Raw genomic sequence first — 14,948 nt, 5'->3', positions numbered from 1 at the left:
AGGGGAGAACGGACAGATCCTCACTGCACCACACCGCACAAGGGTCAACCGCGCAATGCAATCAGTGACAACCGCAGCAGGGCCCGACAGCAGAACTGGTTTACCCCTGCCACATCATAACAGACCCATCCCCTTACCCGCACCTGACCTGACTAGCTGATCAGACCAAATGCGGGAGAATATCCCCTCAGGGCTGCGTCATCACTTATTCATTCACAATTTCTCTCCATTTTTTCTGTCACGCACAGCCACTCTTCCTTGCTCAACAGACATCCCTCTCGCATCCAACGCTCTCTTCACACTGTCCATTCATCCTATTCGTGGTCTTCCTCTCAGCCTTACACCTCTCACATCAGATCTAGTTATCTTTATCACCAATCGCTCATTTTCCATTCTCTCCATATGTCCAAACCATCGCAACAGCCTCTGCTCAACTCTACCAGCCATCTCCCGAACAACTCCAGTTCTCCTTCGCACTTCATCATTTCGCACCCGATCCATACGCGTCACTCCACACATACTCCTCAGACACCTCATTTCCATTACATTCAAACTTTTCCTCTCTGCTACACCCATATTCCATGTTTCAGCCCCATATAACGCAGTCGGTACCACAACACCCTCATACAGCCTTCTCTTTACATCCATTCTAAGCGAACGACATTTAAACACTTTTTTCATTCCTCCCAGCACCTTTCCTACTTCATTTATTCTAAACTTCACTTCTGCATCTATTCTTCCATCCACAGCAACATGTGACCCTAGATATTTAAAACAATCTACCTCCTCAAGCAACTCACCATTCAAAACTATATTCATCCCCCTACCATCTATCAACCTCGTACACTTCATCACTTTACTCTTATTCTCATTAACTTTCAATTTCCTCCTTTCACACACCCTTCCAAACTCCTCTACCAACTGTCTCAGTCTCTCCTCTGAATCAGTCACCAGTGCAGTATCATCTGCAAACAGCAGCTGCTTCAGATTCCGCTCTCCACCATCAACATTCACCAGACTCAGACTTCCACCTAAAACTCTTGCATTCACCTCCCTTACAACACCATCCATGTAAATATTAAACAACCAAGGCGACATCACACATCCCTGTCGCAGCCCCAGTCTCACAAAAACCAATCACTCATAGCATTTCCCACTCTTACACACGCTCTACTATTTACATAAAAACTTTTCACCCCTTTTAGTAACCTACCATCAAGTCCATATATATATATATATATATATATATATATATATATATATATAAAAGAGAGAGAGAGAGAGAGAGAGAGAGATAGGTATAGATAGATAGATAGATATAGATATAGATAGATTGATAGATAGATCCATCCATCATCCAATCTTACGTTGCCCCATGAGAAGCGTAGGAGCCGGGGCTAGGCAAGTTGGTCCTGACATTAAAGATGAAAGTGAATATCTATCTGTCTATCTATCCATCTATGTATGTATGTATGTATGTATGTATGTATGTATGTATATCTATCTATCTATCTATCTATCTATCTATCTATATATACACTGTATATATATATATATATATATATATATATATATATATATATATATATATATATATATATATATATAAGGTCTTGATATGAAGCAAAAGTCTGAACATAGCAGCTGCGGGAGCACAGCATGAAGGAGTATTAGTGGCCATGTTAACGAACAGGTGTAAGGCTTTGGTGTGGCAGGAAAACGAAATGTCATGAGTCAGAACAGTGAGGATGGGGTTCTTGAAAAATGTCTATAGAGTGCAGAAAGTGGATGGGGTGAGAGATAGTGCTACTCGTGAAAGATAAGGATTAAGGAAGTCCGTCGAGAACAGAGTTCAAGACAGCATGCTTTTATGGTATAGTCATATGGAGAGAATGGGTATCAATAGGATGGTGAAAAGTATATGTGTGGTTGAGTCTGAAGGTGGGCGAGGCCTGGTAGGTCCGTCGAGAACAGAGTTCAAGACAGCATGCATTTATGGTATGGTCCTATGAAGTGAATGCGTATAAATAGGATGGTGAAAAGTATATGTGTGGGTGAGTTTGAAGGTGGGGGAGGCCTGGTAGGTCAAAATGAGGGTGGATGGATATGATAAATGACTATGTGAGGAAGAGATTTATCGAGGCTGTTGAGGCTTTGAAACTGACAAAGTGGTGAGCTGACTGGATGAATTTTGCACGGAGTGCATGACAAGAGTCTGGTATCCGCTTTTTAACATGACAGTCATCGGACTGACTGACTGATAGGTACTTATGATGGTATGTGTAAAATGGAATACCTGTAAGGTGAAGCCAGGATTCCGGGGTATTGAATGGTGAAAGAATAAACGAACACGATGTTAATTAACTTTCCCACTATCATATTCCTTCATTTTCCCTGCTTTTTGGACCCCACCTCACCACGCCAGGTGGAAATGAAAGAAAAGCATTCGGGGGCCGAATGCTAATTGCCCACTAAAATATGTTGTTGGCTAAAGGTGGCGACACAATGGGCCAAAAGTGGCTAACATGCGAGCCAGTTTTGCGTGCCGCTAGCCAAGCTGACCCACTGTGAGCGAGATTTCGCTTACGAGGCGAAATGGTTAACAGTTTTCGCTCACAGCTTGTTGGTGGGATTAGAACTCAAACGAACCTATTTTAATTTTGTTACTGGTGAGAAAATAATCTATTATCACAGAAGGAAACTTTAACTAAAACTGTTAAGTAAATACAATCTAATTCTTGTAGTTTTTACTCATTTCTACTTTTTTCTTGTGACATGAAATCATTATTCGGACACTCTGGTGACCAGCCGCAAAGGCTGTCTGTTTTGTTTCCAAACAACAACTGGAAAGCAGATTGTGACCAGTATTCAATATGGATCCTGAGGCAAGAAAAACTCTAGTAACTGCATTGTGGGTCTGGAGTTGCTGAAGTACGTGAAGCGCTTGAAGAAACTGAGGAAAAGGGAATGGGTACACCATGGTGGTTTGTTTACAAATGACCGCGAGGCACCAAGGCAGACGACACTGTTAGCCGTTTCGGCTCGCAAAAGCACATGAGCGTGAGGGCAACTTAACTTTGCTAGCCGTTTCGCCTCACCAAAGTTGCTCGCATGTTAGCCACTTTTGGTCCAGTGTGACACTGGCTTAAGTGACAGGCTACCTACAAACCAAATTTGAAGAAAATTCGCAAAACTCTATGGAATAAGCCACCGCGTTTCACAAAAAGCCAATCAATATTAAATAATGTGTGGCGGCTAGTATTCGGCCGTCTTTGATCAAATCCTCACCAAAAGTAATAGGCTTCTGCACATCCACATAGTTGCTGCTTGCTGAAGGTTTGGTGGAAATTCGTTCACAACTCCGCGAGATATTTGGGCAACAGATACATACAGTAACTACAGACACACAGACACACACCAACAAAAACTGTATCGTCCCACCTCGCTAATGGCGGGCGATAAAAGGAGGCGAGATGATATGACAGTATTGTGATATCAATTCTAACGTATGGAAGTGAAGCTTGGACTTTGTTGTAGGGACAGAAGTCAAGAGTGAGAGCTGTAGAAATGAGTTATTTGAGAGGAGCATGTGGAGTCACATGGAGAGACAGATTGACAAATGAGGAAGTGAAAGATCGTTGTGGTGTGGATGTGATGTGATAGGATGCGTTAGGAGAAACACATTGAGGTGGTTTGGTCATGTGGAGAGGATGGAGAGTGAAAGATTAACGAGGAGAGTGTATGTGAGTGAGGTGGAGGGGGGGAGGGGGAGGCCAAGGATGAGATGGAGGGATGGAGTGGAGAGGTATATGAGAGAGGGGTGTGTGAGCTGGGAGCAGGGAAGTGAAATGGCGGGAGACAGGGCGACATGGAGACGATTTGTTTGTGGCCACCCCTTACGGGATTAAGGCATCAGGCACTATATATATATATATATATATATATATATATATATATATATATATATATATATATATATATATATATATATATATATATATATATATATATTGATTTATAGTGTACATATTTTTACCCAGTTCCCATCATCGTAACTACGATTTTAATATTCCTCCCCATTCTTTAATTTTTGTCATGTTTTCATATTTACAGTTTTAATATTCAGCCCTCTGTTCTTGTATAACTCCCCTCCACTCCCTGCCTTTCTTTCCCGTCACTCTGTGTGTCCCTCCTTTGTGTCTCCCTCTGCCCCACATCCCCTCCCCTTCCCCTCTTATCCTTCCTCCTACCTTATCGGCGTTTTGTAAATGTTAAAAGAATTACGTCAACTTTATGTATGTCGTCAAAATTTTTGACGTACCATTTATTTTGCAAGAAATTTCGTTGATGGAAATTTTATCGAACCCTGATATTGTGGTCGAAGATATACTGTATCTAGAAAAATGCAAAAATGATGTTGGGGATTTAGAAGAGTAACCGGTTGATGGACGACATGGGAGTATTTTGTTGACGTGATCCTCAGTAACCCAGCACGGCCATGATGGATGACTTCCGCGTCCTTTATGACACTTGCGACCTTATTCTCACTAGCTTTTGAGGCTTCCTAATAACTCCTTCCCTAGGGATTTAATTTGCATATTTCATTCGATGGTTCCTTAGTACAGTATATATATATATATATATATATATATATATATATATATATATATATATATATATATATATATATATATGGAGGGTGAAAGACTGACGAAGAGAGTGTAGGTGAGTGAGGGGGAGGGAGGAAGAGGGAGGGGGAGGCCGAGGATGAGATGGAGGGATGGGGTGGAGAGGTGTATGAGAGAGGGGGGTGTGAGTTGGGAGCAGGGCAGTGAAATGGTGGGGGACAGGGCGACATGGAGGCGATTTGTTTGTGGCCACCCCAAACGGGATTGAGGCGTCTGGCAATAGACATATATATATATATATATATATATATATATATATATATATACTGGTATATATTTACGTTAGTACCGACATAATCTTTGCAGGAATGTGATACAAGAGGATTAGAAATGTGTAATATGCAAAAGAAATCGCTGAGGAAGAGGCGTTACGAAATCTTTAGCAAACGAAAATACGGCTTTAATTGTCTCGTTCTACGTCGCTCTTAGTTCTAACACCGCACCTTTTCCTCACCTGTTCCTTGGTACTACTGCTTCACCAGTGCCTCGTTAATATATTAAGCATTACAAGGTTCTGTACTCTATGTTGCCCAGTGCTGGTATGGACGCTCTTGACTATGCTGTTAAGGCTAACAACAGCTGATCTTATTAAGCAGAGATAAACATAGCCAGACAAGATATTCATAAGCAAATATTATTTTTTTAAAAATAACTAACGATCGAACTGGTAGTATTTCCCTGGGCTGAGTAAAGTCCTCTGGTGTTGGCATGAATAAAATATCTACTGTATAATCCGTTTTAAGCTTGTTGGCGGAGATATAAGTGTGGGAACGATAATGTTGAGCTCTTCTGTTTTATTTAAATTATATTTCATATCTACAATATGTACTCTTTTGTGTTACTTTTAGTGAGTACGAAGGCAAGGCATGGAAGGTGAGGAAGCAGAAGAGTTACGACGAAGCGTGAAAATGCATAAATGAAGCAGGGATAGAGAGACACATAATAAAGGCTGCACCTCCTTTTTAGCTCTGGTAGTCGACGAAATGGTCACTTTATTACAGGCATTATGAAGCATATTTTTGTGTGAATCATTTAGCCTGTGCGGTGGAACCGAGATTTTCAAAGACATAAAAACAGACAGTGAATGGATGTGTGACGCATTTCACTAAGCACTGTCTTGATAGTTACCCTGCCTTTGTGTTTTCCCATTCCTATCTTTATCTCTCCCACTCCATAAATTAATAGAAGTGATGATAATGATGATGATGTCAGTTTCACATTACCATCGGGGACAAATGTATAATTCCCTGATATAAGAAAAAAAAAACAGTTACTGATTATGTTAATGGAAGAGTAAATATAACAAAATTTCAAAAGTAAGTGTTACATATGTCTACGCCTGTGACTCCTTAACGTTCATGCAATCACAGCTCACTACTCAATGTAAGGGTGTGTCTCAATTTTGCCAGTATCGAGGCTGGGGACACACAGGCGTGGCCAGTAATTCCTTTGTTTCGACAGTCAGGTAATATATGTGCATTTACCATTCCTCTTAACTTGATTCGATCCTGTTCGGTGGTGGGCATTTGAGGGGATGCACTACCTTTTCCTTTCACGTGTTCTCTTATGTTCACACTCTGCCAAAGTCATGTCAACGGGCTATATAGATTCTCTGACAAACACAGCCACCCCAACATCACAGATTCACAAGAACGAGGAGTCACTTCTTCAGTGACATTAAGCTGTTCCTCGGCCTTGAAGGTCAGTTGTTCTACAGGACGTGTAAAACAGGGGCTAAATGTGTCAAGTAGAGCTGTCCGGCATTTAGCCATGCATTACGCCATGCATCCCATACAAACAGTCTTAAACTGTTAGCACCGAATGAGTTACTGTTAAAGTAACCAGCAGCAGATAAGCCGATGGGTAGAGCTGGAATCACGTTTTAATAGTTCGTAATCCCAAATATGTAAAAGTATCCTTCAACGCACCAGCACAGTTGCAGACATAATTACAGATACACTTCATGACTTTCCAAACCCAGTGATGCTATCTTCGATCAATAAACCTTTCAGAATATTGTGTAATGGATCCATAACCATTCGATAATAATGTGGAGCGTCATTATTGCTCGCAGGTATACCTAACTACAGGAATTTTATTTAGGTTATTATCAGATAACTATGTTTAGCTGACACAAATCTCGGTAAATTGAAGGTTGATAAGCATTTAGGCAGATACAAGAAGATTTTTGAGCGCCAGTGATTCACAAGCAAATTATCGATTCCCTGTTGTAAGTAGGGCGTGTTATGGTAAGAAGAATAAGAGACACGAGAAAAATAAAAAAATTCCAGACTTAAACCCTTCACAATGACAACGTTTTAGATATGGTCCTATTCTCGCCACTTTTATTTACCACAGACTTCACGAACAGGAGGGAAGGGTTGATGTAGCGCTTCTTTAATCCCATCGCTATTAGGCAGCTTTCTTGGCTGAACAAATCGTCAGTGAATAGCAAGACATCATACGGCTCAAGGGATTTGATCCAGCCATCAACGTGCAGAGTAGGAGTAAATTCCTGCTGTTTGTTCCAGCCATCAATGCCTAAAGTTTTTTTTTTTTTTTTTTACCCATCAGTTTTCAAAGGATGCATTCCAGCCATCAATGTTTAATGAATCTGTTTCAGCTATCATTGCCCAGAGAATTTATTCTAGTCATCAGTTATGGTGCTTGACGCTTTCCCATGGGAGCTGTATGCAGATGACTAGGTGTTGAACGGAGAGAATGGAAGAGAGACGGAGGAAAAATTTAGGAAATGGACAGACAGAATGGGGCGCAAGGGGCCGAGTGTAAATGCGGATAAAACAAAAGTGATAACTGTGGCTAATGGAGATATTGTCAAAGCAGAGGGAATGTGGCCATGTGCGGTTTGTCACAAGGGCGTGGGAAGTAACTTCATCCTGTGCAGTGTTTACTATAAGTGGATGCATAAATGAAGTAGTGGTATTAAAGGCAGGCCGCAAGATATCTGAAATGCCCAGAAAATGTATTTCAACCATCAGTAGTCAGATAATTTAGTCCAGCCATCAGTGCCAGAGAGTTCTTTCCATCTACCAATACCTAGAAATTTACGCCTCTCGTGGTCAGGAATACTCTAGTATCCTTTTCCTCCAAACAATATAATTAATTTGGAAATGAGTACAGAAGCCTGGGAGTGTTACTTCTCCCCTCTTTTACCCCAGGTTGAGGCCATCAACGCCATCTCGACCCCCGGCACACCCGCCAATGGCATGTCGCCCCTGGAGATCCTGGCTCCACCCTCCTGCCCGGCGCATCTTGCCTCCGCCTCATCCCATGCCATCAACGGGCCCGTGTACGGCAGCATGCAGCACCACAGTGCCATGCAGCACCACGCTAACATGCAGCACACCGCCGCTATGCAGCACGCAGCGGCCATGCAACACACCGTCAACTTCGGCCTGCCTCCGCCCCCACCACCACCACCACTCGGCAACGCTAAGACGCCCACTGGAAGGGTAACTCTTATCATTCGGATCATTTCAACTTTGATGTGTATTTCTGTAGCTTAGCACGTCTTAAACTCGTCTCATTCGGTCCATATCAACGTTGGCAAGTATTTCTGTTATTCTTCCTACCTTCTTACAATTTTAGTTCATTCGCTTCATCTTAACCCTGCCATGTCTTTTTGTACATCACACTTACTGCTTTCGTACGATTTCAACTCGTCTCAAAGCTGGCATGCCTTTTTGAAGTTTGTTTATGCCTTTCTACGATTTTAACTCATTTCAATCTACTTAATTTCATTTGTCCATCTCAATATATATAACCATGCTTTTAAAAAATTAAGTTTCTGCATCCATACGATTTTAACCTTTTCAGTTCGATGACGTCTCTTGAGTGTTTGTTATCCTTGCTATTACTACATGACTTATTCAGCCAAAGAAGGACTTTTTGAACGGGAGATTTTTTTTGTGCAGCATTCATATACTCCTTCACTACAGGAGATCTTCCGTAAGCTGAATGAAATCTTATGGGGATGTATATATTCATTATTTTAACTTAGACTAAAACTGCCTCCATCTTGATTCCTAAATGATAACAAGATATTAACTCTAGAATGTGATGTTAGTTACGAAGGACAGCTAAGGGAAGGATGTAAAGACGTAGTACTGTCTTCTTCTAACACTGAGCCACTTGGAAAAAAGTACGAAAGAGCGAACATAAAAGCCAAGTGATGGTGAAAGAACTGTAGTAAGAATAAAATGGTGTTACAGGTGAACGCCTTTACGTGCCGGCACCAATATAACCAGGCTGCTCCGCCGCCTTGTACAAACGTCCCAAAACTTCTCTATACCCGGAATGGAGGATGGTGGACTGCAGGATAAGGGAAGCTTTAGCCTGTAGTCCACCAGGTTCACGTTCTGATGAATCTTGGACAACAACAAAACGACATCGCATGGAAATAGTAAGAGTAAAATAAAAAGGAGGTCCTCGGGTTGAAAGGGTCAAATCTCACGGCCTGTTCACACTGAGACCCAGTGTGCACACACCATGAAGTAATTTCTCCGATCGTGTTGGTCTGAATGAAAACTGAACGAACACTGTTTCACTGAACCATCTTCTGGAGATGCCTAGTTACAGACCCGGACGCAATGCAAGTGACAATGAGAAACCAAATGCCCAAAACGTGATCTAGTGAAATGGACTGACCTTCTTGTATGTTCCAACTTAGAGCCTCGTTACACAGAAGTCGGAAGCGGACATATTTTGATGCAAACTGTTCGATCGTGTAGGTCGACGAAAAAGATGGAATAATATCACCCCGTTTCTCTGGGTCATGTTCTGGTCATTCCATTTCTCACTGCTATCTGCATCATGTCTGGCACTGAGTAACGGGTTGCCCAGACTGTAGAAGTGCAAAGCGAGATCGATCATAATCACAGAAGACCATAAAAACACATGGACGTCTGTTGATTTGACCTGCGATTTGATTCAGACTTTTTGTATTTGAACATTCAAAGAGTAAACATTCTTCTGATCGTCTATATTTTCCAAAGGTGCACATACCATAATGTTCCTTAAGTTTAACCACGAGGTAAAGCTAACTGTAAAGTCTAAAAACAAAAATGTAAACATTCTGCATTCCAAGAGATGTAATAAAAGTCCTTTACTAATTAACTTTTTGGATGCTGAGTTGGAAGAAGTTTGGGTTACTGAGATTTTTATTTTTATTTTCCCCGGAACAGGCACAGACACTCTGCCCTTGGTTTTACCGCGCACACCACATAGTTAGGATTCCCTACCGAGGTGTGGAAAGCTACTGTACTTTCTCGGTGTCTTTCTTCTTTTTTCAAAATATGCGTCGTTCCTTTATTTCTTCACCGATCCGATCAAACTTGGCAATGGCTCCTTTGGCCTGTAGCCTCAGATACCATTTCATTTTTTTTCTTATTTAGGTATTTTAAAGGGATTTATGAATTAAACGTCAAACTATATAAGCAGACAAATTTTGAGATCTTATATTTTTGTAAGTTCAATAATCATCATGGCAATTTGTATCGAAGCATGTCCGTGACTGTGGCTGCGTGAAAATCTTTCACTCCTCTGGGAATGTTAGCAGTCTTATGTTAACAATAATGCACGCTGATAACATCATCATACTGATGACATAGCATACTGGTATCATAAAAGCATACTGCTAATAAAATATACTGTTAACATAGCAGCATACTGACAACATGATAGACTTGTATCATAAAGGCTTAATGGTAACACAACGTACTGGTAACGTAACATCATACTGGTAATACCACATACCGGCAACATAACATCATTACACAGGTAACAACAACACACTGGCAAAATAATATAGCATACTGGAAGCAACAGCATACTGGTCATGTAACAGCATACTAATAACATTGCACAGCACAGTGGTAACCTAACATCATGCCGGTTCCATTACAGAATACTGGTAAGAACATATCGTACAAGAAAAATAGCATACTGATACTATAACACAGCATAAATATCATGTAACAGCACACTAGTAACATAGCATACTGGTAAAATAGTATAATATACCGGCAATATAACACAGCACGACATAACTAGCACACTGGCAACAATGCATACTGGTAAATAACATAGCATTCTGGTAATATCATGGCATAGTGCAACAAACGTAATATGGCGTTACCTGGTGTTCTCTGTGTTTCTCCACCCAGCAGACGGGCCACATCATGAGGCGAGAGAAGGCCATCCTGATCGACCGTGTGTCCCGCATCCTCTTCCCTACATCCTTCACCGTCCTCAACGTCATCTATTGGAGTGTCTTCGTTGTTGAGTGGTTCTAGTGCACATATATGTATACTTATTTATCATCATACATAGATATACTCACGCGCATATACATCTCACTGTACTCTCATTTCTCTACATACACACTCCCTTTTTTACTTTTGTTTCTGCATTCATATAAATGGATGCTTAAACACATATACGTACACAAATATATCTTCTTCTTATGTCATTCCGCGTATATTATCTTCTCTCTACAAATACATACAATAATTCATGTACTGTAGAAGAGTACAGTACATAAACACACTCTGACTTCTCCTCTCTCTCTCTCTCTCTCTCTCTCTCTCTCTCTCTCTCTCTCTCAGAATATCGCAACACAATCGCCACACCACTCTCACCATTAGACAGTTGTTTCACGAACAATGGCTCATGTATTTTACAATATTCACACTGTAATTTAGACTAAGTACCTACCTTGTAAATCTTTAATGTGATATCACGAGCACAGTTTCGATCACGAGTTTTGTAGCATCAAAAATTTTAATACATGACACGAGATGGACAGCTGTGTACTGAAATGCGATGACTAAGTAGCCATATTGACAGTGTTGGCTTCTTGTTCTCGGCATCTTGAGTAATGGGTTCCGTAGCTAAGCAGCATATGTAACACAGAACATTATGTTCGTATATATATCAAGTGATGACTGTTTTCTAAGCTATGTAGGCCTAAGCTATTATGACAGTTATGGTACGTTTCAGTACCGTCAATAACACTGTCGTAACTGGGCAATACAATTATGGAAAAGTATCTAAATCATCATATGTATGTATGTACAACCAAATTCATTTCTCAGAGACTCTGGTTGCACAGTATATTTGCCGACAATAATACACATGTAACAACATAAGATAGTTATATAACTACGCAATATGTGTGACAATAGTGCTATATAATAATTGTTTATATCAGGTTACGATCAAATATATATATATATAAACTTAAATACGTGTACGACTCCATTCAGTTTAAGTGACTGGTTGTGTAGCGTATTTTGGCACTGGGGGTTTTTGAGCATCATGAATAAATAATAGCCGTCAACACTGCGCAATTTACTGTACGTAACATGATGAACTCGGTGTACAACTTTTTTTTACCACTTTCCCCAGTGACGGAATGGTTTCAGTTTGTGGTGGAGGGCCTCTGTGTTAGATGGTCCCGCTCTCACCCTGTGCTTATAGCAAGTTTAGCTTTATATTCAGCCCTTATACTTCGGCTGCCATCACTAGAGGTCCGTGTTTCCCGCCAGAAGTTTGAATTCCTAACCCTAATATAGCTACAAACTTTTCTGTGTCAGTTCAGTGTCACTGAGTACATTTTTCTGCCGGTTTAGGCTTGTCAGAATTATATATATATATATATATATATATATATATATATATATATATATATATATATATATATATATATATATATATATATATATATATATATATATATCAGCCGTGGCTCAGTGGGTTAGAGCGCTCCCCGCTGACCGGAGGATCGAATCCACCCAAGGGTCATTGGTAGACATCAGGAAGGGCATCCGGTTATAAAATGCAACACGCTCCAGTCCAAAAGTCCTCTACCCAGGGGCAACGCCTTAGCCCTTCGGGGATACCTGGCGTAAAACCAAATTATTAAATTTTTTTTATAATATATATATATATATATATATATATATATATATATTTAGCGCTGTACCTACGTTAGGAGTTAAAATATTCAAGAAAACACACACACACACACACACACACACACACACACACACACACACATGTCTATCTACCTATCTCTATATTTATCTATCTGCCTATCTATCTATCTATCTATGAAACTTAGTTCAAGTTAGTAATTCAAATTCTTGACAGAGAAATACAAGAAAACAAAAGGAAAGTACAATTGACACAAGGCCTCCCCGAAGTTTATGAAAGTTTGCAACTAGATCGAAGTTAGGTGTTAAAATTCTTGGCGGGAAAAGATAAAAAGAAAGATTAATATAAATAAGGTGACTACTCGAAGTTTAAGGGTTAGACCGAGTGCTATCCGCCTAAACGTAGGGACAAACTATCATTAAGTCTAACTGAAGTACGAGATGAAAGTCACTGTGATCACTAGCCTAAGCTCCAGTAGGGTAAGGGATATGCGAATGGTTCGATAAGGTCGGCGGAACACGTATCGTTACCTTTGATGACACTGGACCTGAGCGTTTGTGTGTGTGTGTGTGTGTGTGTGTGTGTGTGTGTGTGTGTGTGTGTGTGGTTTAATGGTGAGCCTGGTCCCATATTGTTTTACTTAAAGTTGTGATAGTTTGTGTTGAGGGAAAAAATTCAAGAAGTGAAACAGGACAGACTATTTTCAAATTTTTCTCCATATGTTACGGTGTGTTTAGTAATACGAAGTACTGTAAATATTTTTTGGTTGACACCGTATTATTTTACATGATGGGTAACATTACATTTACAAGCCTCTGTCATGTGTCAAAAGGCAAGAGCACAGCAAAGTAACGATACATTTTCCGTTGACTTCACGGTTCTAGCAGGCCTCATTAGACCATAGATCCATAGACTCGTGTAGACATAAGTGGCATAATAGCTTGCTCGTTCACTAGATGCATTTATATAGCACGAGTTATAAATGGCTTTTAGTTACATCACCTTTATTTTCACCAACATTAGTGGACAAATCGGGTTAATGAGTCAACGTGACTTTTACTAGAAAACCTTCTGTAAATGGATCTGGGGCAAACCTTATTATTGTCGAGCATCTGTCACCTGTCCAGCCACTGGGACATATTCTGGTGGGCCTAGTAGACTCTAGCGTTTCTGACCGTGGGCTATTATACACTTACAGCTTACTATTGTTTTATATGTTATTAACAGCTTTTTACATCAATTCATCTGCATACATGCCACAGGCTAGAATATTCACACTCAAGATTAGACACTCCAAACTAACATTTCGGTTTTAATTAAGGAAGCTTTTGCATAGGTTTGGAAATGTCAGAGTGGCGTTTTCTTAATTTTCTTGAAAATTTTCTGGTCGATGCAATTCACAATATAACATCACGTTTGTCCCGTCATGTTCTACAGTGGTAACCATCGATCAGGGCTGGCTGGTAATTCGGTTTATTTTGCTGTTCCAGATCATCTAAGCAACAGCTAAATAAAATAGCTATGGGGCAGTACTGAGAATGGCAACGCACTGTTACATATGTCCGAGTGTAATTTCTGTGAACTAGTCAGGAAGAGACGCTAGGGAGCCTCCTGTGCCCAGGAGCATGTGGCTAAATTTACTGTCAAGGTTTTACGTTGGTGCTTTGCATGGTTGGTACTGGATGTCTTAGTACTGTTTGGGATCAACCAGCCATAGTAATAGTAAGAGTTTACAGAGTGTGCAAATGGCTAAAGGGCGACAGAAATACTAGCGGCATCAAAGAGTCTTGTCATCTATCCTGCTTCTCGTGCAATGGACTTTGAAAATGTATTATCTGGTGAATCGACAGCAGCCAACATTGATGACACTGATCTTAGGCCATACGAGTGTAAGGCTATCAGTTGCTGTGGATTCACAAGACTGATTTTCAATGTTCTTGAAGAGGGAATTAGGAGAGGAGACCAACTTTTGCTGCCGATACTACCACATTAATGAGCGTTGTCTCATTTCCATTTGCAATAAGTCTCTGCTTTGTACTTGACGTAACTCTGCTCTTGTCAGCGCTCACGTTATGTCGGCGCTTACGCTGTCTGCGCTCAATATCTGCCAGCACTATAGTGTTGTGTTGTGTCAGCGCTCAAGTTGTGTGTCAGCTCTGTGTGGTGTTATCCATGACACTGTAACCCTGCTGACCGACCCTCTCATCACTGACACACATAAACAGCCCATGAGCGATCAGCGCTGCATTCTGGTTTCATACTTATAAACGTCACTTTAGTCAGAGTAGGGGACTGAAATGCGTC

At 40.6% G+C, this 14,948-nt stretch overlaps 1 protein-coding gene across 3 annotated transcripts in view; it reads left to right on the top strand.

The window, feature by feature from the left end:
- Positions 1-11,012, top strand: part of LOC145408045 (glycine receptor subunit alpha-4-like) — a 346,130-nt gene extending 335,118 nt beyond the window's left edge. For 2 of the 3 annotated variants that reach the window (XM_080278843.1, XM_080278842.1), the window contains exons 11-12: positions 7,868-8,161; positions 10,877-11,012. In XM_080278843.1, coding sequence (XP_080134969.1) covers positions 7,868-8,161; positions 10,877-11,002 — 420 coding nt within the window. In that variant the 3' untranslated portion in view covers positions 11,003-11,012. The remainder of the gene's footprint in view (positions 1-7,867; positions 8,162-10,876) is intronic. The other variant, XM_080278844.1, reaches the window with a different exon arrangement.
- Positions 11,013-14,948: the final 3,936 nt, after the last annotated feature.

The sequence above is a fragment of the Coenobita brevimanus genome, chromosome 75, assembly GCF_032717465.1.
Source record: "Coenobita brevimanus isolate Jiangsu-jjx chromosome 75, ASM3271746v2, whole genome shotgun sequence".
NCBI lineage: Eukaryota > Metazoa > Arthropoda > Malacostraca > Decapoda > Coenobitidae > Coenobita > Coenobita brevimanus.
Note: the sequence above shows the minus strand (reverse complement) of the source record. Positions and strands in the feature narration are given on the sequence as shown.